This window comes from Monocercomonoides exilis (genome assembly GCF_001643675.1).
Source record: "Monocercomonoides exilis strain PA203 chromosome Unknown scaffold5-2102611, whole genome shotgun sequence".
NCBI lineage: Eukaryota > Preaxostyla > Oxymonadida > Polymastigidae > Monocercomonoides > Monocercomonoides exilis.
The window spans coordinates 1,590,001-1,617,980 of record NW_027150550.1 but is presented as its reverse complement, the minus strand read 5'-3'; the positions used below and the strand labels follow the sequence as shown (position 1 = coordinate 1,617,980).

Below are 27,980 nucleotides of genomic sequence, written 5' to 3'. Positions count from 1 at the left end.
GTATTCAACAGAGATTGAGCATCTAACAAAGAAAAACCAAGAGTTAAATGATGCTGTTGACGAACTTCGAACAACAAGTCGCTTTTTTCAAAACTCGAATGATCAACTTCAACAAAGGATCAAAGATGCTGAAATACATATACACGATCTTGAAATATCATTACAAACGGAAAAAATGACAGTGCAACAATTAAAAAATGAAAATTCAATTCATCTTCAAAACTTTGAAGATGAAAAGCAAGCTCATGTTTTAGATGTCGCTGCGTTGCGGCAATTGAACGAAAATCTTGTATGTAACTCCAAATAACATTTCCAAAACATTCATTTTTCATTTTTGAAAAATTTGATATTTTTCACTGATTTTTTTTTTTTTTTTTGATATCAGACAACCTCTTTTCAACAAGAAAAATCGAATTCCTCTCAACAAGCGAAAGATATTTCAAGTTTGATAGCCAAAACTCTCCAACTTGAACACGATTTGAAATCAGTTGAGAATGATAAAAGGAATATTGAAAAAAAACTACTTGAAGAAGAGGATAACAATGATGATTTGTTAGATGAAGTTGACGATCTGAAAGAACAACTTTGCGAATTTGAAAAGACGAAAACAAATTGTTCCAAGCTGCTTTTAGCGAATCGCCTTCTTTCTCGCTCTCAACAAAGATTAATTGCAATCCTCGAAAAATTCCCTGAATATTCATATTTTGGAGAGCAAGTGAAGAAAGGCACAGAGGAGTATTGCATCGCTTCTTCAATTGAATTTGAGCAGTTCAAAGCTGATGAAATAAGATGCAAACGCATTGCAGAACGTGAAGCAAAGAAAGCATCATATCGTGGACTTGATCCCAAAAAAGGTGATAATAAAAAAGGAGTTAACAAGAGAGACACTTCACAATCATCACAAATACCTCCTTTAAACGACGAAGAAACAATTTGGATGCCTCTTGATTGCCTTGTCCATTTTCCTTCGAGCGTTTTTGATCAGTCGCAGGCTTATTCTGCGAGTACTCCGCAATCCTCTTCTTCATTCACCAATCCTCGTTCTTCGTCTTCAATGCCTCCTCTCCCCGCAGCATCAGTTCCGCTGTCCAATCTCCCTTCTCTTCCGTTCACATTTCTGCCATCATTGATTCTGCAGATAAACAGGATTTTCAGGAAAAGGGAGCAATCAAAAATCGAAGCCGAAGCTGCGAGTGCCAAAAGGAAAAAGCAATTGTCAAAGCGACTTGCAAGCCAGGCAAGGCCTCAGAGCGTTGTTCGGCTGAACGAAGAGATAAAGCACTTAAAGAGGCTTCTCAAAGCGGAACAGGCGAGAAATCAACGATTAGTTCGGAGGAAGCAGGCAATGAGAGGATACAGCGCATCTTCGTTTGACGAAGATGACAGGAATGATTTTGATTCAGCGGGATTACGGATGTCGCATAGTGTTGATAGCAGAACAACGTATAATAGAAAGCAGAAACTGTCAGGAAGCAGGAAAATCTCACAAGAGAAAAAACAAACAGCTGAAAACTTAGAAATCGATGAATTCACTTCAAAGTATCTTGCACAGACAACAAAGGAGGACGGATTTGGGAATAAGGGAAAAACGATATATGGCGTGAGAGAACTGTTTCAAATTCTTAGAAGGCTACAGGCCCAGCCAATGTCAGTAAGAGCTCCGCGTAATGCTTCGCATAAACGAAAAGCGAGAAGTGGTGAAAGATTGCCTCGCAATGAAAACAGAAAAGAAGAGCTTCAATCTACAAAGTCTACAAAAACTAAAGATAAAATGACAAAACTTGAAAAGGAGAAATACGAGGAAGAATTATTTTGGGAGCTCTTAGAGGAAGAGAAAATGAATACTGAAAAAGAAATGAAAGCACAAAATAGAAAAGAGAAGCAAAAGAAGAGCAAGAGGAGTCAGAAGCACGAATCGAAAGAACCGAAACGAAGAAGCAGAAGTGAAAAGAGATATCATCGTAGAAGTGAAAAGAAATATGTGATAAAAGATGAATCAAATTCTTCAAAAATTGCTTCAAATGCAGATGCTGAAAGCGAAAGTTCTACAAAAACGGAAAGCGAGGAAAGTTTCGATGAAGAAGGAAAAGGAATATTCCCCACATCGTGTGTATCTGTAAGGCAGCTTTCTTCTCGTTCTAATCCGTCCATTGAGAGTAATGAATCAAAACATCAGACATCTTTCTCCTCATCATCGCCTCTTCCGACGCATCTCGTAGAGGCCTCAACAAGCATTGACACTCCACATCCTCATAAGCAGATTCCTTCTTCTTCATCTGATAAATTTGCACCTCAATCTAATTATTCAGAACATTACAATTTTGATGAAATGCTTTCTTCTCAAAATCCATCTTCAGTTAGTTCTACATTCCAGTCTTCTGCGAAGTCAAAGCATGTTGGATCAAAGAAATCATCTAATATCTTTAAAGAAAGATCTCGAAAAGAAGAAGAAATTTACACAGGAAGAAATGTTTTTGAAGAAAATGAAAAAAGCGGAAACGATAGCAAAGAAGAAAATGAAGAAAAATCCGAGGAAGAAGCTGAAGAAGCTGAAGAAGAAGAAGAGGAAGAAGAAGAAGAGGAGGAAGGTGAAGATGATGAAGATGATGAAGTTGAAGAAAGCGAAAGTGATACAACTGAACGTGAATACGTTTGTTTTGCAGATAGAAGCAAGATAAATCACAGTCGGTTAAAAGCATGATTTAATTATTTTTATTCAACGCAATTCAAATTAACACATCGGTCAAAAAGAATTTTGACATTTCTTCAACAATTCTGTTTGATAATTAACAATAAATAATTTAAACGTTTTTTTCTTGATTTTTTGGAAAATGTTAGTTCTTTCATTTTTAAAAACAATCATTCGAATGAATATGTATGAATCATAAAAAGTCTATCGAAATATTCATGATGCTGTTTTTTTATCACTTTTTCTTTCTTTCTTTCTTTCTTCTTTTTCAAGTTGTTGGAGTGATGAACGAACTTTTCAACAAATACTTCCGAAACAAAGGTTCAAAAAGATGATCCTAATAAAAAACCTAATAAACAGTTGAATCAAAACATTCTTTTCATCACCTAATCATGCAATCCAATTATGAAATCTTCCAATGCTTCTTCTTTACACTTTTCAATCATCTTCTTTTAATGCAGAATTTCTTTTTGCTTCATCTTCTTCATTATTTGTTCTTTCTTTCATTCTTCTTGAAAGAAACTCAAACCGAATTTTAACAACAATGGACTTCTTTTTCATTTTGTGTTGATTTCTGCATTTCCTTTGAAATCCAGTCCACAATAACAGCCTCAAACAAAGTCCCAATGTGTGTCTTTGAGATTTGCTGTTTCCTTGAAAAAAAGAAAGAAATATGCGAAAAGTTTCGCTTTTATTCACTCTTGCTTTTCAACACATACTCACTATACACTCACTCAATTTGAAATATTCTTCATCTTTCATTTTCATCAAGAAAAACGAAAGTTAAAAATTTATCTCATTCATCTTCCTTTTCCTCCTTCTCATCTTCTTTCATCTTCAAATCCACCTGTCTCATCAACTCATCCAGTTCTCTTGAAACCTCTCTCACAAAATTCATCTCTTCTGCAACCACCTTTTTCAAAACTTCTGATGAACGGAATCTGCCATGAACATTCAAATGCTTGTTTTGTCAGATTTCTGTGTTCTTCTTCATTTTCGATGATTTATCTCATCTCCTCGAAAAACAGCTCTATTTCTCTTTTCTGTTTCCCATTTGATGAAAACACCAACGTGTTTCCCGAACCAGCAATGACAGCTCAATTTCACTCCTCAAACACTCCAAAACGACTCAAAGTCAACAATTCCATTTCCACTTCTTTTTGAATTGCTTTTCTTTCTTCTTTGCTCAGTCAAGCTTTCGGAAGACAAGACATGACGATTTCATGGAAGTTCGATGATCACATGTTGTCCAGCAGAAGAGGGCATTTGCAAAGATCAACAAGAAGTTCTTCACTCTTTTTTCCAACGATATTTATCCTGTCGAATAATCTGCTCAATGAAGAGTTACAAAAAAACAACCACTCAGAATTCATCTCATCACTGTTGAATATCCCACTAGCTTCAGTATCAGAATGGCTCTTTCCACCATCGATTTCTTTTCTTCAATCGATTTCTCAATAAAACTGAACAATTCTTTCTGAATAACAAAAACAATCTCTTCTTTCTCCCTTTTGTGCATCACCTCATTTATCTCTTCAATTCTCTGCTTCTTCTCTATTTCCATGCAACACTCCAACTCACAGAAAAGCTTATCAAAAAAAATCACAATCATAAAAGGAATTGAAAAGAATGCCAAAAATAAAAAAGAATTGAAAACTTTCACTTTGAAGTCATTTCAAGTGCTCCATCTTTGTGCTGACTCCGCTCATATCCTTTCATTCAGAATTACACAATGCAGGATTCATGTCTCTCAAATGCAGTTTTCATTTCAATTAAAGAGGTTGGAGCACAAAAACATTGTTGATTGTTTGATAAAATGATAGTGGGGCAATTTCAATTCCAATTGATTTGATTTGTCAAAAACAATGTCAAAGAGTGTAGAGCAAAATGAAATGACTGAATTGAAAAAGACCGAAAAGAAACACATTTGTACGTTTCAAATCAATTCAACAATTCATGAAGGAGGTTGTTTCAGATTGATCGATGTGGAATTTCTGATTATTTGAAGAGTGTGCACAATCTGATTTTAGAAGTGAATTTGTCTCTAGAGAATAGGAAAACAAGAAAACGACATTGTTGAAAAAGAAAAACAACTGTTTGTTCTTCTCTATATATTCAATCAAGGAACAATGATGTGAAATGCTTGTCCTCTTTTCTTTTTATTCTCTCTTCTCTCAAGGAGGTTGAAAGGAAAGAAATGACCAATGGAAAGCAAACTTGGATTGAGATTTAAATAACAAATTGGAAAATGAACAGATAAGAAGTGGAGCCTTTCATGAGACGAATGGAAAATGATGATTGTTGATGGAGATAAAGACACGTTCGTTTTCTTTTTTCATGAAATGAGTTATATCTTTTTGTTGAAAACAAAAACAATATGTGAAGATCATCTTTATTATCAAAGAACAAAATTATCACTTTTAAGATGGGATGTCAATTTCAATTTATTTTCTGAACTCATTAGGCAGTGAAATCCGTTGTCAAAGAAAGGAAAAATACTCAAAAAAGCAAGGGAGACTAACAAGGCAATGTTTCTTCTGAGATGGAGAAAAAGAAATTCTTCTTTATTCTTTTGTATCTGGAGGTATGGAGGCAGAGCAACTGAGAAACACATATGATAAGGAAGTTTCTGTTCAGTGTGAATAAAGAAAGCAACAAGTTATATGATTCATTTTCTTTGGTATTCTTTGAAAACGAACAATCAGAGTTGAGCAGTACTGAAATCCTTCTTTTGCTATCATTATCGTTTCAAGAAAACAAAGCAACATATGAATGTTGGATTTCTCATCAATTTATCTTTTTTTTCAAATTTTATTCTTCAGAAAATACTTCTTCTTTGGCTTTTCACCATCTGTACTGATATGATCCAAATGCTTTGTTTGCATCAATCTCGTTTATCACTCTTTCAATATCATCTTTCATGGTCATCATGGTTGAATATTATGAATCGATTGCTTTTGGAAGAAGATAAATCCAATCAAATAACTTCATTGATGAAAACCTTTCATTGAAGTCTTTCAATAAAGCTGACAATGTTCCATATTAATTCCTCTGCTGATGAGAACAACAGATTTCTTTTTGTTTTTCATTTTAATTATTCTTTCTCATCATTTCAATGTTGTCTTCAACTGTTTGAGAAATCAACAGAGCGAATCAAATCACAAGTTTCAAAAACAGTTCTGCATTACGATAGATTGATGTGAAGAAAAAATGAAAAGGATTTGATTTTGTCTTTCAAAAGTTTCATCATGAGAATTTGCTTTAATGATTTGTTAAAATGAACTTTTCCACAATATACAAACATAAATGCAATCTGATTTCAATATTAATTTCAATTTAACAAAAAATGCATTAATTCAAATTTCCTGTTTTGTGAAAAAACAAAATTAAGTTTATTCAAAAATTGATTGCTTTTCTTTATTTTTTTTATGATATTCACTTATTTTTTTCACAAAAGAGATTTATCATGTAATCAAATAATTATTTAATTGTCAAGATTTGACAACAATATATTTGAGAAAATATCAGATTCATTTTCAGATGTTTCAAAAAAATAATTTAAATGGAATATATAAATATATTGGGCGCAGGAATTTTTGTTTTCAGTTTTTTCTTTCATCTTCTTCCATGGTGAGGTTCTCCACCAGCGCAAAAGTTGCAATAAATATTGTTGCTCTGATATTGGTTGTTGTCAATTGCGTCAATGACAGAGGCATTGCTGAAAAACAAAATCAACAAGAAATGAATTGGGAGATGCCAGAAAGCACGATCAGCGTTGAAAACAGCAGCAACAAATACTACAATAAAAAAGGCATAGGTGCAGCAAAAGTCATATTTTCATCAGGTGATCGTGTCAGTTGTGCTCGAACAAATGTGAATATCATCAACACCTCGTTGTGTGTGAGCGATCTCGTCATGGAACCTCTTGGTGGCTGTGCATTCCTCGCTGCGCAACATCACTCATCATGCACCATTTTCTCCTCCACCTGCCGAATCCACGCAGATGCCAGCCACGCACTTTTCCTCTCTTCTCACAGCTCCCTTTCTCTCACCAACTTCTCCCTCGCAATCCCTCAACCAGCCATCATCTCCTTCCCCCTCTTCTCCATCCCAAATAATCTCCTCCCAGATGCACACTCCTCAATCTCCACTTCCTTCTCCATCTCCCATTCCTCTTTCTCCTCGTTCATCTCCCTCCACAATCCCTTCCTTTTTTCTCCTTCATCATCCTCTTCTTCTTCCCTTCTCTATCGTCATCTTCAAATCCACCTCGATCTCCATCTCTCGGACACACTCTTCACAAACATCACCACTGCACCACAATCCACACACACCATTCCTGCCAAACCCACACACACACACAACTCATTCACCACCACCACAATCACCACAAACACTAACACAAACACTAACACAAACACAATACCCTTCTTATCTCTTCGTTTCTCTATCTTTGTCCACTCAACCATCTTCCTGCACACTCACAACCCCGTCGATGGAGCCATCCTCCCCAACCTCAACAGCCCATTCACTTCCCTCTCTGCCTTCAATACCTCTTTTCTTCGCCAAACTCGTTCTTCAGCCAATGCTGCTGTAGTACATGTTGGAACTGAAACTCAAAGAGTGAAACCTGGAAGATTGACTTCATTCGATGTTAACAGCCATCGCTTTGAATGGTGCGAATGGGAAAATACAACTGGTGGATCAAGTGATGGAGGAGCGCTTTATGTTAACCGCATAAATGCAAATCTCACAATCACTTCTTGCTCATTCAACAATTGTTCATGCACAGGTAATAGCCATGGTGGAGCGTTATATTGTGAATTGTTGTTAAATGTGAACATCGCAAAATCCAATTTCACAAGTTGTTCTGCTGCTCATGAAGGAGCAAATTGCATAGCTTGGCCACAATCAAATTCTGTTTGGGCATTCTCAGAAAACAGGGTGGAAAGTTGTTCAATAACAGATTGGTGTGGAACTGGTTGGCATTTTGCTATCAGCTCCTTATCTTCAAATGCTCAATTCTTGTTTTCCAAAAGCAAGTGCATCTCAAATACTGGAGGCGATGCTGCCGGCTCTCTCACATTTGCAGATCCTCCACAAAATAAACCAAATCAATTTTTGGTTAATGATTGCCAATTCATAAACAACAAATTGACAAGTTCATCAACTTCCTATGGTGGCGCTGCGCTGTGTTGCACAAGAACATACGATTGGATGAATGAAGTCAAATTCATCATATTCTGCTTCTTCGAAGGCAACTCCGCCAAAAATGGTAGAGGAAACGATGTATTTTTCAATGGTAGCAGCATCACTCAATCCCCGTTCGAGAATTGCTGCTCAACAACCCCAACAAAAAGAGTCTGGAATAATGGACAAGCTGACAACGCAGTGTTCAATGGCTGGCTACCAATCATTGATCAGAACAAAGTCGTTGCCAACAGCGGTGTTGATGACTATGCTTGTGGTAGACCACGACAGACTCCATGTGCCACCATCGAGTATTCCCTCGATGGCTTCGCTCTTCTGCAAGACGCATCCCTCACACTCCTCAGCTCAACATTTGTTCCTCTTCAAACACTCACCTTCATCGCTTCCAGCATTAAAATCACCGGAAATGGAACAACTACAACCATCATATCCTCTGATGGTATTCCTCAACCACATTCACAATCATCACAATCAGCATCATCTCTTTCCTCATTTTCATTATCTTCATCATTATCAACATCTTATTCACCAGATCCATCTGCCTCGTCTGCCCTCTTCCAGCAAACTCAGGGCTCCCTCACAGTCTCTGCCCTCGCCATCGCCCACAACTCCTCAAATCAAATCACCCCCATCCTCTTCCACCTCTTCCAAAACTCCCCTTCCCTCAAACTCAACACAACCACCATCACCGGAACAACCCCATCTTCATCATCAATCACCACACCCCTCTTCTTCCTCACTGCTGGCTCCCTCGCCCTCAACCACACAGCAATCACCAGTCTCGCCCTCAGCAGCCAGAGCATCTTCCACCTCACCTCCCTCACCGCTCCCCTCACCCTCAACTCCTCCAACATCACCCACATCACCTCCACAGCCACTCCAGCCAGCTGTGTCCTCTCCTCTGCCACCTCCCCTGCCCTCTCCCTCTCCCTCACCAACTGCACAATCACCAACATCGACTCAGCTCCACAACACCAACAGACTTCCACAGATGGCGGGTGCATCTCATTCGCCTCGTCTGCCTCTACCAACACATTTTCTGTGAGGAACACAACCTTTTCCACCTGCTGTGTGAGCGAGGACACAAGTTCTGGAGGAAGAGGCGGTGCTCTCATGATCGAGTTCAATCAAGGCTCACAAGTATCGGAATCCTCCTTTTCCATCACCAATATCGTGTTTTCAGCCAACAAGGCCAGTGTTGGAAGAGATATGTATTTTGTGTGCGAATCATTTGCAGCTTCTGTGAAAGAGCCCTTTTTCGCCTTCATGAGAAGCATCGCTGAAAAAGACAACTCTGTTGTTGGGCATGACAGAACTCAAATGTTTAGGGATTGGGATGTGAACCTGTTTATATTTTTGGACGGATATACTTCTGATTCGGTGTATGTGGATGGAACATCTGGAGTGGAGGAAGTGTATTGTGGGTTGGAAAAGGCTCCATGTTTGAATGTGAATTATGGGATGGGGCATTTGAAGAGATCACAGAATATTAAACAGGAGATTATTCTTTGTGCAAATTCATCTGTAACCGGATGCTTGGATGTTGGAGGAATGAACGTGAAAGCAAAATCCGAGACAATTGTGGGTGTTGAATGCAAAAGGGAAGTTAGTGGAGTTGAAGAATGCATCCTGAAATCAACATTGGTGACAGAAATTCAGTTCATTGGGATTATTGTTCCATCAAGATTTAACAGAGCAATCACATCGGTGATTGAATCAACCACTCAAAATGGAGAATTGCACATGAAAAATTGTGCGATTAGTGCGATTGGAGGAAACAAAAACACAATTGGATTTTCCTTGATCAAATCAACAGGAAAGATGGTTGAGCTGGACTCTGTCACGATTTCAGATGTGAAATCATCAGTTGCGCTGTTTTCAATTTCTCCTTCATCAGGAACTGTGAATGAAGGAGAGGGCGAAGGAGAATACAAAGTGAAACTGTTGAATTGCACAATGGAAGGATGCAGTTTGGATGACTCCTCATTTGGTGAATCTCCATTGATGATATCTTCTTCCGTTTTGTTTGAAAACAGCAACTTTTCGAATATTGAGAACAAGGGTAGCGAAGAAGGAGGTGTTGCAAAAGTGACATTGCAAGGGAATGAAAAACTGGATATCAAATCGACAAATGTGTCATCTTGTTCGCTTTTAAAGAGCAATGGAAAAGGAGGATTCTTGTATTTGGATTGTCAGAATTGCTTGAATGAGAAGCCATTTGTTTTTGATGCAGGAATTACTTTTGTGAACAACAAAGCAGCCATTGGAAAGAATGTGTTCATTATGGGAAAGGATTTTAATACATCAGTGACAAATGATTCGTTCAAGTTCGATTATTCTTCAATGAAGGATGATATGACTCTGTTTGTTGGAAGTGACAACTTTCATTCAAACAAAGATTTGTTTATGTTTCTGATTCCATATAGTTCATTTGAGATATTTATCTCAGCTGAAGGATTTGATGTTACACGTTGTGGAAGTGAGGAAGAGCCATGCTTCACAATGTGGAAAGGGATGGAAAACATGGAAATAGGGACTAGAATGAAAACAATTCAGATTGAAGGATCAACAGTAATTCAAGATTCATTCAATGTATCCAATTATCAGATCAAAAAGAGTGTAAAGATGGGAGAAGAGAATGTGAAAGCAACTTTGAATTTTGAAAAGGCAATTGGAAATCAATTGGAATATTTCATGGAAAACGATGTTCATCTTGAATTGATGAATATCCAGCTCCAACTGACATCTGGATTCAACAACTCAGCCAAAACAATTATCTCAAATATAAATGGAGATTTGGTGATAACTGGATGCTCATTCCATTCAGAAGCAGAAGTGAACAATGGATTTGATTGCGTATTTGTGGATGCAATTGGAGGCAGTGTGGAAGTGAATGATTTGTCGATTGAATCATGCAATGTTGGAAACAGCATTTTTGCAATTAATGATGTTGGAGTTTCTTGCCATTTTGTGAATATTCATGTGAAATCGTTGAATGAAAGTGGAGGATGCATTTTATCAATCAAGAAATCTGAAGCAGGGTTGAAGATAAATGAAGGAGGGGAGGAAATGAATCTCAACATTGATAATTCGTCATTTTCAGGAGTGAAGAGAAGTGACAATGGAGCAAGCATTTTTGAATCAAAGAGTGAGAAAAAGATTTGTTTGGTCGTGAATGAGAGCAGCATAATAGAAGGCAAAGCGGAAGAAAGTGAAAAAGGAGGAGCCATATTCTTCACATTGGGTGCGTCTGGATCAATGAAGATGATAGAAACGATAATCAGTCATTGCAGCTGCGGTAGCACCACAGGGAAAGGAGGAGGAGTGCATCTAGCAACAAAGGAAACCGAGTTTCTTGATTTCGTATTTGTGGGAATGAAATTCAGTGTGAACACAGCAAAAGTGGGGAATGACATTTTCATTGAATGCTTCAACATCACATCGCAGATCAATGAAACCCAATTCCGATTTGATCTTCGAGAGGGACATTATTCGCGGATGAATGCGATATATGGAATTGATTGTTGTGAGCACATTGAAGATACAGATCTGATTGATTTTGTGACGATCTATCAGAGTGACACAATTATTGTGAGCAGCGTGAATGGATCGGATGAGAGGCAATGTGGAACAAACACACTTCCATGTCATTCAATTGATTATGGGCTGATGCATCTTACTTCAGATTTCATGAGTCTGATGTTCATTGTTAAAGAGAGTGTGATTGAAGGAGAATTAGATTTGGAAGAAATGAGCTTGAGTTCGAAAAGCAGAGGATTGTGTGAAGTCGAAGTGAAATCAGATATAACAAGAACAAGAAAGACTTTGGTGACAACAACAGGAACAGTCTCATTGTTGAGAATGAACATTATTTTTGATTCGAATTTCATATATTCACATGAATCATTGATATCGCCAGAAGGAGAGATTCTTGAAATAATGAATTGCTCTTTCACAACAAAACAATTACCAGAAGAAGGAAATGCAGAATATGCAAGCATTCCATTTCATCTTTTAAATATGGAAAAAGGAGAATTACAACTCATGGAATGCAAAGTGAATAATCTCATTCTTCATAAATCTGCATTATCTCTTTCATCACCGCATCCATCAGCAATTAATTCATTAATGTTTTGCAATTCAACAGTTAAAACTTCTCTTATTGAGATTAATGAATGCGGACAAATGAATATGGAAAAGGTTCGAACAGAAAATATCACAATTGAAGGAAATGATGAATCATTGATATCTTGCTTTTCAATGAAAAAGACGATGCAATTGACAAATTGCACAATAGATGGAGTCAGTTCAAAGACTACAAAAGGAAAATTGATGAAAGTGGAGGATTGCGTGGATGTGAAAATGGACAGTTGCATTTTTGATGGAAGTTCAAATGAAAGAAATGAACTTCATCTGAATAAAGAAGAAGAAGAGATATGCAGATGGTCTGGATCTCTTGTGGATGTTGTGAAAAGTTCTGTTTTGATGAAAGATACAACAATCTCGAATTCGCCAGAAGGTGGAATTACAATGAGTGGAGGAAGTGTGAAAATAGAAATGGGGTTATTTGAAAATAATAATCCATCAATTGAAGGATATCCATCATTGAGAAGAAACATCATCTGCTCAGATTCTGGAACATTGAATGTGATGAGTTTGAAAGGAGGAGATGGATGGGAAAGAAACACTTCTCTTTGGATGTTGAACGATGGGTGCAGTTTTGAAGGGATTGTTTCAGAAAGAGATTCATCATTCTTCATTCCCGTTCTGGAGAGTGTGGAAGCAAAAGAAGAGGCAAACAGAATGAAGTTTATATTCAAAGGGATGCTTCTTGTTCCATGCAATCTGTCATTCTCAGTTGTGAAGAGAAAAGGAGAAGAGAAAGAGATTGAAAAACATGATTTTGATGGAAATGGGTTTTTATCAGAAACAGAAGTTGAAGGAAGTGTTGCAAAGGATCTCATCAGCAGTTGTGAAGACGAGATTGAGGTGAGTGTGCATATTTTGTTTGGGAATGCAGAATCTCCATCTTTAACAGATTCATTCATTTTGAAGAACAGAAGTGAGCCTAAGGAAAATGGAGATGAAAGGATTGTTGAAGGAGGAAAAGAAGGAAAATCGTCATGGGCGTTGATCGTGATTATTTTATTGGTTGTAACATTGTTAATTGTTCTGATTGTTTCGATAGTGTTGGCTGTAAGATGGAGAAGAGCAAAGATTGAGAACAAAGATCTGAGAGAGATTGTAAATGACTCAGTGAAAAAGGATCCGAAGCTGATTGAGATGGTGACGATGGAGATGTCACCAGAGGCGCAGTGGAGGAGAGCTGAGATAGAGGCAGAAAAGAAAAACGAAGAGAGGATAAAGAAAAGAATAAATGGAAAGGAGATGGTGCATTCGGAGTCTGAAGAGTATCTTCTTTCTGAGAGTGGCTCCACTGAATACATCTTGGGAAAAGATTCAGACAAAATTCCTGAATGGATGCTGGAAAAGATTGATGAGAAGGAAGAAGAAGAGACAAGAAAGAGAACACCATCACCATCAATATCTTCGACATGTTCAACCGATTCGGATTCCACTTTTGTTCGAGGAGAGGATCTGTGCCCCACCACTTCTTCCATGTCGAACTTAGTGGATGCAATGGCCTGTTCGTCTCCTCATGAGAAGTTGATCGTGGATTTGAGGGATTCATTGTTCATGCTCCTGCATGGAAGGAACGAGAAGAAAGAGATGGCAATAGGAAGTTTGCAGGAAAGAGAGCAAACAGCTGCCCAAATCCTGTTCTGGGTTGCGAATGGAGCTCTTCATTCATTTGATGAAATGGAAAATCCTCTTTCTTCACTGGCCAATCTCAGTCCTCACATTGTGTTGTTCTCAGAGCATATGGTCATCTGCATTGCAATGCACTCGGACTGTTCTTCTGATGATAGTTCAGATTCATCGTCGATCTCTTCATTGACAATTGTTTCTTCTTCGTCCAATATATCGTTGATGAGCGAAAGATTCACCGATTCTCCACCTCCATCATCCGCGTTTGAGGATGATGAAAACGCCAGAAAAGAGTTTTTGAGATGGAAAGCACCAGAGCTGCTGATGAACAAGAAGATGGGAGCAACCAAGGAGTCTGTGGCATTCTCGATCGGAATGATGCTGTGGGAGTGCCTGACATTACAGATCCCGTTTGGGGAGTATGAAGGGGATGTGGCAGGGCAGAAGATCGCAAACGGGGAGAGGCCGAGCACAGACACGATTCAAGACTCCAAGCTCACAAATCTGGTGCAGAGCATGCTTTCATCGACGGTATCAGACCGACCGTCTCTTGTATTTCTGAAAAGTGAGTGCATTCGGCTTTTCCCTCAAAACGCATGCAACTTCACAGTTTCTGATGCAATCGACCTTGCGATGGAGTCAAACTGCAGCGAATGCAACAATGGCAGCTGCTCGACAAAGAAAAGCAGCAAGACAACAACTCAAACGCTGGTTGAGCAGTAACCTCCAGTGAAGCCACTGCGTTCGACAACATTTTGGCATCTGTTTCAGGCATTCGAGAGATAATCGGGAAGTGGGGATATTGGCTGAAGCCGATTGAAAGAATTTGTGTTTGTATTTTGTTGAGTTGCGAAAAGGAAATGATGCAGCTGCGCTGATTCCAACAAACAGATATCAGGATTCAGTACGATTCGGATATTCAGCGTTGTGTGTATTTGTGGATGCGACTTGTTGATTTAATGATGTGCTTTTGTTTCATAAAAGCAGAATTGGAAGTTATTTCAATCACTGCAAATTCAAAATTTAGATAACTTTTGTTTTAAGAAAAGCAGAATGGCTTTTGCAGAAGAATCGACATTCTCAATGGCAGGATGTGATTATTCTGTGAAATGAGCCTGCTTGTTTTATTTCATGAAATATCTCAAAAAACATTGAAAATCTCAATACTAATTATTTTTTTCAGAAAATAATGAAAAAAACGATGAAATGTGAAAGAAAAGTGAAAAAAAGAAAAGAAAAGGAATAATTGAGAGGGATTTGAAATGAAAAAAAGGATTTTGTTCATTTTTATTTCCTTGTGGCATGGTATTGATGAAAGAAGTGAATGAATGGGGAAAAAACTCCAAACAAATGATCCAATTAAAAATTGAAAACAAACTCGTTATTCGAGAAAAACAAATATCATGAAGAAATTTTCTCAAAGACAATCAACGAGGGTTTTTGTGAACATGAGAACGTTTGTTGTTTTTGTTTACATTTCTTATTTCTTCTTTCTCAATGAAATAAATCATTCAACTGGGTATTTTAAATATCTGGATTTCGATATCTCCAAATTCGTTTGAAATATTCCAACTTCAATAATCGCTGAGTTTGTTCCATATTTTCTCAGAGGTTAGGATCTCTTTTTTTGTTATTTCAGAAACATCTTTTCTGTATCAAAGAAGATAGTTCTTGTCTCATAATACTTTGGACAAATGGAGAGAACAAGTGGAGAAATCCTTTTTCCCTTTGTTCAAAATCACAATATTTATGATTAGACACTCAAAGATTCATAAAGTCGCCTCAAATGGTTTTTCAGATAGTGTGGGATTGTTTATTGTTCAAACAATATAGGAGTCTAGAGAGCAGAGAATAGTGGAAAGACAATAATTCACTGCACTTGGGGAAATGGAAACGTATTCAGCAGGAAAGATTTGAACTGGAGGACAATAAATGGTTTCAGAAGAGAAAGATAGAACATGGATGAATTGTGAAAACAGAGAGTTTGAAAAATAGTTTATTAGAATCCCTGCTAAAAAGCTTGCTGTGTTTTCCACTCCAAAAATCAAACAATTTCAATTGAGAGGCTCTCTGAAACCATCAACAGCTTCACAGCTCCAATTTTCCAAAGTTTATTCAGATGATTGTTAGAGAAGGAGTCTGATCGCGCAATCTGACAGAGTTCTTTATTCATTGAACATGGATCAAAAGGGAAGAAGCGAGAGAATGACAGTTCCACTCATTCAAGAATTGTGAAAGATTTAAAGATAACGGATGAAATAAAAAAGAGCACATTTTCTTGAGAAGAGCAGAAGACACAAAAATTAATAAACTACTTTCAAATGTTCCTTTGATGAGATGGACTGAACAAGACAAAAACAGATTCTTTCCAAACACAATGTTCTGATGGAGAAGTTCATTTCAGAAATTGTTTTCATGGCACATAAAGATGAAGATAAGCTTATGAAACAAATTGTTCATCTTAAAACAAAAATCAGGACAATGGAAGCGAACTGTTAACTGTTGTAATTCCAATTCAAAGTTTGAACCGGTTCATTTTACCATGGGTGCTTTACCCGCCCCCTGGTGCCAAACCCGCACCCTATTCATATTTGAATGAGCTTTCATAACACAATTAGATGTTTGACTATTGAAAACTATTTTAAAACAGCTAAAAATGATGTCAACAATCCAAGTTTTGCTTTTGCTCTATCTCCGTTAATTTTTGTTCTTTCAAAATTAAGCCAGTTTCTTTTTTAATCCAAAGACTATATTTATCGCAACTTTTTCAAAGCTAGTGAAAATAATAAACCAGTTCAATATAATTCGCTTTGTATGTCAGACAACGAAATTTGTTAACGTTATCTTTGATTCAAAATGACAACAAAAGAAATTTTGATATGCTTGATCACACCCAATAAAGATGACTGAAAAACCTGAATTATCATCAACTCAGTTGCACAGAGTTCTTGCAACCAAGGAATATCGATCATTCAAATCCCCATCGAAAAAGCTTTTCGCAATTCGAAAAAGTTTTAAAGTGAAATATTCAACTGCCATTTAAGCAAAGGTTGTGTCAAAAGATGCATGGAAAAGAGGTATAAGAGCGGAAAGAGCTGGTGGAGAAGCTGGAAGGAATGGGCACCCTCAGGCAATTACGAACGAGCAATTGGAAGAAATTGAGAACCAGGTGCTAGTCCTTTTATCTAATCAGATAATAGTTCGAATTCGCGATGTGCAAAACATGGTTTGCATTATTTATTAATTTGTTTTTGTAACATTTTCATGTTGCTAAGTGTGTGGATCAAATAGAAAAATCATCAAAACCGAAGCAAGAATTCAAAACAATCAACAAAAAATATGCATATAAATTAATTCAACGAAGTGATGTTTTGAAGGCTGCAATCGCAAGGCACACGGACGTTGCAAAAATATCAGCGCAGTCACCAGAAAATATCAGAGGATGGTTTTCAGAATTGTAAAGCACTGTTACGGAATACAATATCACAGCTGCGGATATATTCAATTTTGATGAATCGTCTATCTCATGTGGGGAATCATCGAACAAACTGGTTGTTTGCCTAAAAAGTCAAACTCCTCCACAAGTTCCAGTCGTTCCGAAAGTCCCGAATGCAACTATATGCCTTTGTATCTGCGCTGACGGATCCTCATTACCGCGATTTCTTCTATGGCCAAAGAAAACACTCCCGAAAGAGTTTCGCACACTTTCTTCATTTGATATCAGATATATTTTTTCATCTTCCGGGTGGATCACTAAGGATATCTTCAAGTACATTATGATTAATTACTGGATTTCATTAATCGTGGAGAAAGTGAAACCTACAAGTTCTCATCGTGCACTTTTATTAATGGATAATCATTCAACTCACAATGACGAAACTGTAATTGAAGCTGCTAAAAAAAGTACATCATTCAAAAAAAATTCCCACCAAATATGACACATTTGCTTCAGCTGTGTGACTCATGTGTTTTTTCTCGACTTAAATCCACTTTGAGTTACAAATTTGTTATTCCTTCTCCATTTTCTCTCCCTTCTTATCGATCCCAACTTGCAGAAATTCTCCCCGAAGCCTTGGCTGCAGCTTGTGTTCCATCAACAGTGAAGGCAGCGTTCATTGAGACAGGATTCTGGCCTGTTGCTGCAGCTCCTGTTCTCTCTCGTGTATCTGGAGCACCTTTTGGAGCCTCTCCATTGAAAGAACATCTTCCTTCTTCGTCTCAAGATTTGCGTGAAGAACTTTTTGGAAGCTATTCTCCACCAAAAAGACAAAGTGTTTCGGCTTCATCAAAACCATCAGATATTTGTGTGATAATTTTTAAGTCATATTATTTCCTTTAAAAAATTCGGTTCGAAATATTTTATTGAATTCTAACAAAAAAACATTAAGAAGTAAATATATTTATTTTATATATTTTCATATTTATTTCAGCTCAATCATTTATTTTAAAAATGGTTTTGATGAAAATTTTCATAAAAATCCAAAATCTTTGTTCAAAGACAAACAACCTTTGAAAAAAAAACACCCCGAAAAAAGTTATGATTTCAAAAATGATCACCCATTAATTCTGCAGAAAAAGAAAACTCGGAAAAATCAACTTTATCGATCATACCGACCTGTTCTTCTCTGTCTGATAATCACGAATTAAATATAACAGCAATTATTGAAGATTTGGACAGCTTTGAATTGAAAAAACAACTTAAAGATGCAGAAAAGCATCTTGCATTTCTTCGATCCAAATATAAAGAAACAGAAAAAGCGAAAACTTCTTCGACTCCTTCAACATCAAAAACCAAGCATTCTTGTGAAGAATTCAACATTCTTTTGTCAAGCTCTTCTGCAGATGAAGATAAAAGAGAAATAAAACATAAAAAGAAAAAGAAAATGATAATTTATAAAATAATCAACGATGATACAAGTGGAGAAAGCTTCATTTATGAAAGAAGAAAACCGGAAAAGGAGAAGCCAATTCAAAGAGCAGTTTCACCATCCTTCAGCAAAAAAGAAATTGAATGTCGCGAAAAGTTTTATTCTTCGTTGTCATCGTAGTTTGTTTGTTTGTTTTTTCACATTGAAAGGTTTGCATCTGCTGAAAGTGATTATTGATAAAGAAGAACGAGTGAGTACCCCATTTGGTTATTTTTGTTCTTGTATAACCGCAAACTGATTAAGTTGAAGAATTTTTAAAAAAACTTCGAAACCTTTTTATCTCAAACACCAAACAATGAAGCTTTTCAATAATGTGATGTACTTGTCCTATTTTTTTCAAAGCTCAACGATTGAAAATGAATAGTGTTCATATAACAAAATGTGAACTTTTAATTCAATTTGTGGGTGCGGGTTTGGCACCAGGGGGCGGGTAAAGCACCCATGGTAAAAACAAACATGAGTGGATTGCGGAGTGATTGATGAAAAAAAGAATGAATCTTCAGAAACATGGATCTTTACAAAATTATATTCCCCACATAAATATGCTCAGGAATTGTCTCATTCAATTTTGTTCTTGATTTTGGAATTTCATCCAAAATTTATATCATATATCAGAGATTTTATCTTGTTATTTGTTGAATGATTATCATCTTTTGAAAGATGAAATTGATAAATGAAAGAGACAACTAATATCCTTTTTCTTAAATAAAAACTAATTTTTTACGATAAAATGATGATAATAATCATGAATAACAAATGCTCAAAAAAATTTTCTTATTTGAGTAATTCTTTTTGAAAAATTGCAAATACAAAATATTCAAAAAAAAAAATTAATTATCTCATTATTCATGATTAACTGTCACAATAAATTAATCATATTTCACAAACAAACAGACAAATTGGAATGGGAATGTCGAATTTGAAACTGTAAGTTCATGAGAGAATTTTTAGAAATATGTAACAATTTCTGATTTGAAAATGTGGTGAAATCATTCACCTAAAAGTTTATCAATTTTTTGAATTTCAAAATATTTACACTAGAAGTGTCTTCAAGTCGAGGTCACATTGTTTGTGTTTTTTGATCCCTTTTATTCGAATTTATCTTTTCATGTGAATTTTGTATCATTTTTTTTTCCTTTTCAAATTATTTCTTTTCAAATAGAGATATTGAAAACAAATTTAATATATTAAACACTGGCTTCACAAAAAAAAATTTTTATTACGATCAAAAACACCAAAAATAATTCAACATCGAAAAACTTTAATTCATGATCGAAAATATTTAATTCAACATCGAAAATTCTTTATCATCAAAAAATTTGAAAAAATTAAAAATTCATACTCATGTCAGTTTCTTTTTAACAGAAAATTATCTAAGAAATATATCAATTTCAATCAGAAAAAAGTTTTTTTGATGAATTTGTGGAGTTTTTTTGTGTTCAATAGAGTGAATATGTTTAAAATGAATATTTGTCAACTATTCAAATATGCTCAGTTGACAATAAGTTATTCAGAAAAAAAAAGACATGATCGTTCTTTATTTTGTTTTATGCACAATAAGACTGAAATCAATCTCATTTATTTGAAACGAAATGTTTTCGATTTCATTATTTGCATTAAAGCTGAAAAAATGTATCACTTTAAACTTTCCAGAACCCTCTCAGATTTAAAAATAAATAGGATTTTCATGTGTTTTAACAGGTGTCATTGACATAACAACATCATGTTATGTAATCTCGTGCTTTTTTTCAAAAAAAAAAACGAACCCATTTTTTCCTCATTTTTTGATCAATAAGAGTCAATTAAAATTGCAAATTTTTTTTTATGAAAAGCCTGAAATTCGAAAAATTTCCACATATTCTGTCATAATCGAATATCATTATGTTTGTTTTTGCACAACATTTTGTGATTATTTCCGATTGTGATAATACACGATGCTGCTTCACACAGAAAAAAATAAAAATTAATTGACTTATAAATTTATTTTGGGTTGATTTTTTTTTGTTTTTGGAAATTCTACATAAATACACTTTTTTCACTTGCTTGAACAATTTTGATCATAAATCACTTTTTTTTTACTCTATTGTGCACATTTTTGGAAATGCGATAAATTAAAATTTTTGATCAAAAAATCGAATATTCATTGAAAAAAAACACACACAATAATAATAAATGTGATTATATATTTTTAGCCCTGTGATTATTTACGATGGAAAACGAATGGAAAACTGTCAAAAAATATTGGTGCATCGAAAAATGTGACCATGTGCGAATGTGATTATATTCGACGTGATTATATCCGGTTTTAACTGTAATCACATCGGTTTTTTCACAACTTTTTGTGACTGTGTCCTATCGTAATAATATGCGATGTTTATTTGCAATATATATATTTATAAATATAACCTAATATATGTTTCTGTGTCAATTTCATATTTTCTGAAATTCTTCACAAATACACATTTTTCAAATGTGACGACAATTTTCATCATTAGAATTCGTTATTTTTGACTTATAAAAACAAATATTTCAAAAATCAAACTTGTTTGATAAATACCAAAAATATTCAGTTTTCATTGAAAAAAACCACACATTTTGAAAGAAAACGTGATTATATACATGCAACTCTGTGATAATATGAAATGATAAATAAATGAAAAATTGGCCAAAAATTTCTATGCACAGAAAAATGTGACTATTACCGATTTGATTATTCCTGTTTTGAATCTATCTCATTTTTTCGAAATTTTACAAATGTGAATTAAAAGTCGTAATTCTTTTGCGAAATACAAAATGATGCTTTTGTGAAAAAATAACACGTATGTGGCCGACACTTTTTGAAATCTTGTTTTTTTTTTTTTTTTTTTTTTTTTTTTTTTTGAATTTTGATCAAAAATTTTTATCAAAGTGGGATTTTCGAAAAAATGTATTTCTATATAACATCATCATGCGCTATGTGTATTTACCGCAGAAGTTAAATTTTCCAAAATCCAATTAAAATTACATTTTTGATCAAAATTCGAACGAAAGTTTGATTTCAAAAAGGATCAGCCACTTCATTTTTTGAAAAAAGATAATTTCATATTGATGTTTGCATGTTTGTGAAAAAAGGAAATGAAAAAAAGTATCTGAATAAATAATTGCAGAAATTTAAATTTATAAATACAAAAAGATAAATGCTAACAGATTATGAAACTGTACTTTACACTTTTTGGGAAAGCTTGGTTCGATGAGAAAAGTGACTTTTCATAATATGAAAAACGCTATTTCTAAGAAAGAAACAAACCAAAATACAAAGACAAACAAGTTATGAACTGTTTTGAATTTGAAAAAGCATTGAATAAAGAAAAAAAAAAGCCAATACACTTTCTTTGAAAGTTGGTAGTCAAAAAAAAAGCCAATAAGGAAAAAATCCCTTTTAAAAGTTGACTCCAATTTGTTCACCAAATTTTCTTCTTCAATGATTTTTGAAGTAATTTGAATGATGGAAAAATTGAACTGGAATTCTTCTTTCCCACAACCGTCACTCAAATACATTGTGCAACTTCTACACAATTAAGAGTTTTGTTTTTGTTTTTTCTTTGTTCACTTGCACTAACACATTATTTATTATCTTATAAACACTCATATTTCTAATTAAATACCAAAAAAAAGGTTCGAATAATAAACATATTTTCAAAAATAACTTCATGGTGAACATTATTATGATAACCCAAACAAAAAAATAACAATTCATAGGTTAAAAAAAATTTTAAAGAATCCTTAAAAAGACTTTACAGTTTTCAACTCTAGACAAACCACAGAAATTCGATTTTTCTGAATGTGTTATTTCACAAATAGTTGCATTAATAATGCAAAAATCACAATTCAAGAGGAATTTTTTTCTTTGATGAAATTTGATAACTTATGAAATGTTTTTTTTTTTTTTGCTAAAAAAAAATATCATGAGGAGATTGAAATACAATTATTTTTTTTCTTTATGTGCTTGGCATTTGTGGGAAAGATTTTCCAATAATGAAAAAAAAACAAAGATATACCACTGTGACAAGACAAGTTATAAAATCATTTATCTGACACACACACACACACACAAAAATCAAGAACTTTGAAAAGTGATAGAAAATATTGTGTGGAACAAAATTGATAAAGCAATACATTTTTTTCACATTTTCAATCAAAACTCAAAACACAAACAATTTTGATTTTGTGATCATTTCAATGATTACATATTATCATCAAATGACTAAATCTGATTTCTTCAAATTATACCAATTTCAACTTGATAACCTTTATATTTACATGTACAATTCTTAGATTAGAAGATATGTAAAATGTAAAATTTGAAGCGATATTTTGATAAGTTCAACTGTGCAGTTAGAAATGGAACAAAATTTCATCTGATTTTTTGCAAAAATGTTCAACAATCTACGCACAAATCAAACGAAACATAACAAAAAAAAAAAAAAATTCACCATAGAAACTAACGAGTGAAAAGCATAATTCTTATTTAAGTCTAAACTGAAATTTGCATAAAACGAGTGAATATATTCTGCTATTGTAAAAATAAGAAAAATAAAAGGAAAGAATAAATGTATTCCATTCATAACAAAAACCAATCATTTTCGGGATAAAATCAAAGTGTTACTGAAGGCTTCTGCTCATCTCGTCAAGTTGTTTGCGATACACAGCTTTAATAACTTCTCTCCTCGCTTTGTGTGTTGGAGTCAATTGCCCGTTCTCAATTGAAAACTCAACAGGTGTCATAAAGATGCTTCTTGGTATTTCAAATCCTTTTCTTTTTGCTTCCACCAGCCTTTTGTGAATATGTTCCGCAACAAATGCAATTGCAGGCTGGAAAGTGCACAAAAATTCGTACTCGTTATCATCGCTCCACCCAGCCTTCGTTGAAAATGATGAATCCGATTGAGAGCTAACAAGAGAAGAAGAAGAAGAAGGTGAAGGACGAGAAGTCATAAAACTCTTTTTCGCTTCCTCATATCCATCGAGTGTAGAACCTGTCTCTTTTCCCCAAGCAAGAAGAGCTTTTTTGTTTGGAACGACAATTGCAACCAGCCCGCTCATTAGCGGCTCTCCATAGATCATAATTTGATCGATCACATCCGACGTTGCCAAGCAGCCTTCAATATCTTCTACATACACAAACTCGCCCTGCTGCAGTTTGAATACATTCTTCAGCCTGTCAATGATTTTCAGCTGGCCTCCTGGAAGCCACTGCCCAACATCTCCTGTGTGAAGCCACCCGTCGGCCAGCGTCCTCTTAGTGGCTTCAGGGTCGTTGTAGTAGCCCATGAAAACAGGCCATCCGCGTAGGCACACCTCTCCTTGAGGAGGATTAGCCGTTGCAAGATATCCCATCTCAGGCACAGACATCAGACACGCTTCAACGCCAGGCAAGATGTGTCCCACCGAGCCATAATTGTGGTCAACCTCAATCATTGCAAACGATGCACCACATGCTTCTGTCTGCCCGTATCCTTCGAGAACTCGCCCACCCATAACCACATTCAGGAACCTCCCAATGTCTGGCGAAAGGGGAGCCGATCCGCAAAACACCACACGCAGCCTTCCACCGAACATCGAAGACACTTTTTTCATAATTGGATTTGATATCGCCATGGTAGGCCACTCATCTATCATAGCTTTTTGTCTTAGGAAATAGGCAGCTTTGAACAGAGACCTTGTGACTGCTCCACTTTTGCTGATCTTATCTTTGATTGCCATACATATCTTCGATAGCACACGCGGAACAACAGGAAACAAAGTTGGCTTCAGATGGAAAAGATCGTCAGTAAGTTGAGGTATCGAACCACTGAAATAGCCAATCCCTATCCCTAAAGTGAGAGCCACAATTTCGATACTTCTTTGGAAAATGTGAGCCAGTGGAAGATAGCTCACAATTATGTCTTGATAAGGAACATTCGTTGCTCTTCCCGAAAGAGTCCATCCTCCTTTCAAAAGACTGTGATCAGAAAGCATGGCCCCCTTTGGTACACCAGATGTACCAGATGTGAACACAATTGTCGCAAGATCATCAAAAGCCATTTCCGGATTTTCAATTTGAACAAATGGATTTGCATTTAATTGCTTTCCTCCCATCTCCATAATTTCCGAATAGAGATGAGAAAAGCCAATTTCTTCAATTCCCTTTCTTGTTTCTTTATCAGAAGCATTAACCGATCTAATATATTCTTCATCCGGAGGTGTACCATCAAAAAGAATAATATTTTTAACAGTTGGGCAATGAGAACACGCTTCACGCATGAAATTCACATTATCATGTCCAACAAATACACAAACTTGTTCTGTTGAGCTGATAATAAATTTACAATTATCAGGCCCATATGAATCATAAATAGGCACCACAACGCAACCTTGGCTGGTACATGCAATATCTGCTATTGTCCATTCGGGTCTATTCTTTGACATAATTCCAACTTTATCTCCTTTTTTCAGACCAAGTTCTTTAAGCCCTAATGCAAGCTTGTTTATTTTTGATAACACAGTATTTCCATCTTCCCACACATATTCTCCTCTCTTTCCATCTGGAAGATATGTCCTTGTACCTTGACATGGCCAATTACCGTTTTTCTTCATTGCTTCAACAATGGCTCGATAACGACTTTTGCCATCAATCCATCCAGGAAGCTCAATGGTACATTTATGCACTTCTCCGTAAACAGGCTTGACAGATTCGCTTTCCATCGTTATTAATGAAAGTTCTCACGGAAAAAAACGAATCCCAACAATGATGGGTTACCTTCAATAATTTGTATTACATATTCTTGATCACTGTTATTCCATCATTCATCATACAGATCAAAATGGGATCAGGGTGTGCTTTTTTTTGTTCTTCTTCTTGTAAATAGAGATGAATCGTTTTTAATTTTGTTGTTTTTTCATTTTATTTTTATTGATTTTTGATGTTCTTTATCCAGAAAACCACGTGGACTTCACGCAGCTAGAAAATTGCACAACAAACGTATCTCAGGACGTTGGGCTGATAAGGCTTACAAGCGTCGTGTCCTCGCAACAAGATGGAAGGCTGATCCTTTCCAGAAATGCTCACATGCAAAGGGAATTGTTGTTGAGAAAATGTTTGAATTTTTAAATATTTATTGATAATAACATTTTATAAAAAAATTTTAGTGGTGTTGAAGCTAAACAGCCAAACTCTGCCCTTCGTAAATGCGTTCGTGTGCAATTGGTTAAAAATGGCAAAAAAGTTGCAGCTTTTGTACCAAAGGATGGTTGCTTGAACTTTGTTGATGATAACGTTTGAATAATTCAATTAAATATTCTGTAATAGTTCATAACTTTCTTTTCATATTTTTAACCAACTTTTTTTTTTTTTTTTTTTTTTTTTTTTTTTGGATAAATAGGATGAAGTTTTGATTTCTGGATTTGGTAGAAAAGGTCACGCTGTTGGTGATTTGCCCGGAGTTCGTTTCAAGGTTGTTAAAGTTGCTGGTATTTCACTGCGTGCTCTTTATCTTCACAAGAAGGAGAAAATCCGTTCTTAAAACTACCATTTCTCACTTCATATTTTGGATGATATAGTATTGCATTAATAGTATTCAAGATGAAAGCTGCAAATAATAATTTGTTTTCATTGAAAGAGGTTGATTTTTTATTTAAATACAGTTGTAAAATACAGAATTGAAAAAATAAAATTATAATAATTATAGTGAGTTTTTATCATGAAGCTTCAAAGGAGATGTTGATTCCGCACACTTTATCCAGGCAAATATCCAAACTTTTTTTCCTTCTCTGCCTTTCTCGTTCGTGGAGTGACTTGTTGAATGCATCAATCAGATGACTAAGTGACTGCTCTTCCTCCACAATGAATTTGATGTCATTTTGCGCTTTCTCTTTTCTCTTCGTCTGATGCTCCTCAAACGATCTTTTTTCGCTTGTTGATGCCTTCTCAAAATAGACATCTCCGCTATGAGGCTCCACAACAGCACTCCATTCTTTGTCGTCGTCTGCGATGAAGGGGGAAGGAGGCCTATCTGATTGATCAGAAGGATGAGAAGGATGAGAAGGATTAGAAGACTGAGAAGATGGAAGAGGCTGTGAAGAAGAGGAGAGAGAGGAAGAGGATGAATATTGATCCGGTTGCGAATGAGAAGGAAAGAACGGAGATGACGAAACAGAAGTGTCGCTGTTAAGAGGAGAGGATTGCGGGGGAAGAAGAGTCTTCATCAATTGTTCAGTCTCATTTCCATCAGCATCCTCATCACATTCTGCACTTTCGTCATTTTCATTGCCTCTATCTTCACCTACTTCTTTTTCTTTTCCTTTTCCTTTTCCTTCTTCTACTTCTTCCTGTTCGTTATTTGTCTCAGCACTTTCTTCATCAGAATCAAGTACACTCGGCTTATCGTTCTCCTTCATCTCTTTTTCTTCATCTTTTTCTTCATCCAAAAGCTCATTTCTTCCACCGTATCTGTCATTCCCTGTTGTATCTTCGCATTCTTCTTGTTCAATATCATCGTTTCCAATCTCCTCACATTCATTTCCTCTGATTCCTTCCACATTTTCACCAGCTCCTTCTTCCGCTTTCTCTCTCTCTCCTCTCCCTTCTTTCTCCTCCTTCCTCTCTTCCTCTTCTCCATTCCCTCCTCCCTCTCCTTCCTCTCTCTCTTCTCTCTCCTCTCCTTCATCCTCTTCCTCTGCCTCTTCATCCATCTCCCTCAGCATCCTCCTCACATCTTCCTGTATCGAAGGCACAGCCACCTCCACCAACCTCTTCCTCCTCTGCATGTGCAGACTCTTCAGAATGTTCGACAAAAGTCCGCATTTCTCATCCACCGCTGCCACAATCTCCTTCTTCGTGTCGTTTTCTTCAAACAAAGGACGAATCAGCCCCAGAAACTGATGTCGATGTTTCCATTCAGTGAAATTCTTTGCTCTGTTTGCTTCCGCTTGAACTTGCTTCATTTCTTCGATTTTTCGCTTTGCGAGAAAAGAACGAACGTATTTCTGTATCACAATGGCTGCTGATTCTTCTGGTTGTATGCTATTTGATTGGGACGAGCCTTCATAAATAGACAAAACCGAGTCGATGTCTTCCTTCTTGTTGTTTGAAATGGTTGTATTAGGATTAACATTTATTGTATCGAATAAGCTGTCATCTTTTGTGTTAAGAACTGAAATATTATCATCATCATTATCATCATTAGAATCATCATCTTTAGCAGTTGATGAAGTAGCGATTCGAGATGTGTATAACAGATCATCTAAGTCTTGTTCGCTCGATTCTTCTTCTTCTTCTTCTTCTTCTTCTTCTTCTTCTTCTTCTTCTTCTTCTTCTTCTCTTTTCTTTTCTTCTCCACTCTCATGATCATGATCATCTTCTTCTT

General features: G+C 35.7%; 8 protein-coding genes across 8 annotated transcripts in view; 4 read left to right on the top strand and 4 right to left on the bottom strand.

Annotated features, from left to right (window-relative positions):
* Positions 1 to 175: 175 nt before the first annotated feature.
* Positions 176 to 2,701, top strand: MONOS_1511 (uncharacterized protein; the record flags this gene model as incomplete). Its single annotated transcript, XM_067867965.1, has 2 exons — positions 176 to 289; positions 386 to 2,701. The coding sequence occupies 2 exons, from the start codon at positions 176 to 178 to the stop codon at positions 2,699 to 2,701; spliced, it is 2,430 nt and encodes an 809-aa protein (XP_067734405.1).
* Positions 2,702 to 6,762: 4,061 nt separating this feature from the next.
* On the bottom strand, positions 6,763 to 7,158 carry MONOS_17057 (uncharacterized protein; the record flags this gene model as incomplete). The annotated part of the gene is made up of 2 exons (XM_067869939.1): positions 6,763 to 6,931; positions 6,995 to 7,158. The coding sequence occupies 2 exons, from the start codon at positions 7,156 to 7,158 to the stop codon at positions 6,763 to 6,765; spliced, it is 333 nt and encodes a 110-aa protein (XP_067734404.1).
* Positions 7,159 to 8,425: 1,267 nt separating this feature from the next.
* MONOS_1510 (uncharacterized protein) lies at positions 8,426 to 9,015 on the bottom strand (the record flags this gene model as incomplete). Its single annotated transcript, XM_067867954.1, has 2 exons — positions 8,426 to 8,454; positions 8,571 to 9,015. The coding sequence occupies 2 exons, from the start codon at positions 9,013 to 9,015 to the stop codon at positions 8,426 to 8,428; spliced, it is 474 nt and encodes a 157-aa protein (XP_067734403.1).
* A 94-nt stretch (positions 9,016 to 9,109) lies between these two features.
* On the top strand, positions 9,110 to 14,392 carry MONOS_1509 (uncharacterized protein; the record flags this gene model as incomplete). The annotated part of the gene is made up of 2 exons (XM_067867943.1): positions 9,110 to 12,674; positions 12,834 to 14,392. The coding sequence occupies 2 exons, from the start codon at positions 9,110 to 9,112 to the stop codon at positions 14,390 to 14,392; spliced, it is 5,124 nt and encodes a 1,707-aa protein (XP_067734402.1).
* A 3,211-nt stretch (positions 14,393 to 17,603) lies between these two features.
* MONOS_1508 (uncharacterized protein) lies at positions 17,604 to 18,008 on the top strand (the record flags this gene model as incomplete). The annotated part of the gene is made up of 1 exon (XM_067867932.1): positions 17,604 to 18,008. The coding sequence occupies one exon, from the start codon at positions 17,604 to 17,606 to the stop codon at positions 18,006 to 18,008; it is 405 nt and encodes a 134-aa protein (XP_067734401.1).
* Positions 18,009 to 22,548: 4,540 nt separating this feature from the next.
* On the bottom strand, positions 22,549 to 25,368 carry MONOS_4280 (long-chain-fatty-acid--CoA ligase). Its single transcript, XM_067874342.1, has one exon. The coding sequence runs from the start codon at positions 25,318 to 25,320 to the stop codon at positions 23,239 to 23,241; it is 2,082 nt and encodes a 693-aa protein (XP_067734400.1). The 5' UTR covers positions 25,321 to 25,368; the 3' UTR covers positions 22,549 to 23,238.
* A 52-nt stretch (positions 25,369 to 25,420) lies between these two features.
* MONOS_4281 (putative 40S ribosomal protein S23-1) lies at positions 25,421 to 26,266 on the top strand. Its single transcript, XM_067874343.1, has 4 exons — positions 25,421 to 25,450; positions 25,554 to 25,712; positions 25,765 to 25,891; positions 25,998 to 26,266. Exons 1-4 carry the CDS (start codon positions 25,440 to 25,442, stop codon positions 26,136 to 26,138), a joined length of 438 nt encoding a protein of 145 aa, XP_067734399.1. The 5' UTR covers positions 25,421 to 25,439; the 3' UTR covers positions 26,139 to 26,266.
* Positions 26,258 to 27,980, bottom strand: part of MONOS_4282fu4283 (uncharacterized protein) — a gene marked incomplete at its 5' end in the record, with an annotated part of 8,650 nt that continues 6,927 nt past the window's right edge. The window contains one exon of the mRNA XM_067874344.1: positions 26,258 to 27,980. This exon is cut by the window's right edge and continues 6,735 nt beyond it. Coding sequence (XP_067734398.1) covers positions 26,314 to 27,980 — 1,667 coding nt within the window. The 3' untranslated portion in view covers positions 26,258 to 26,313.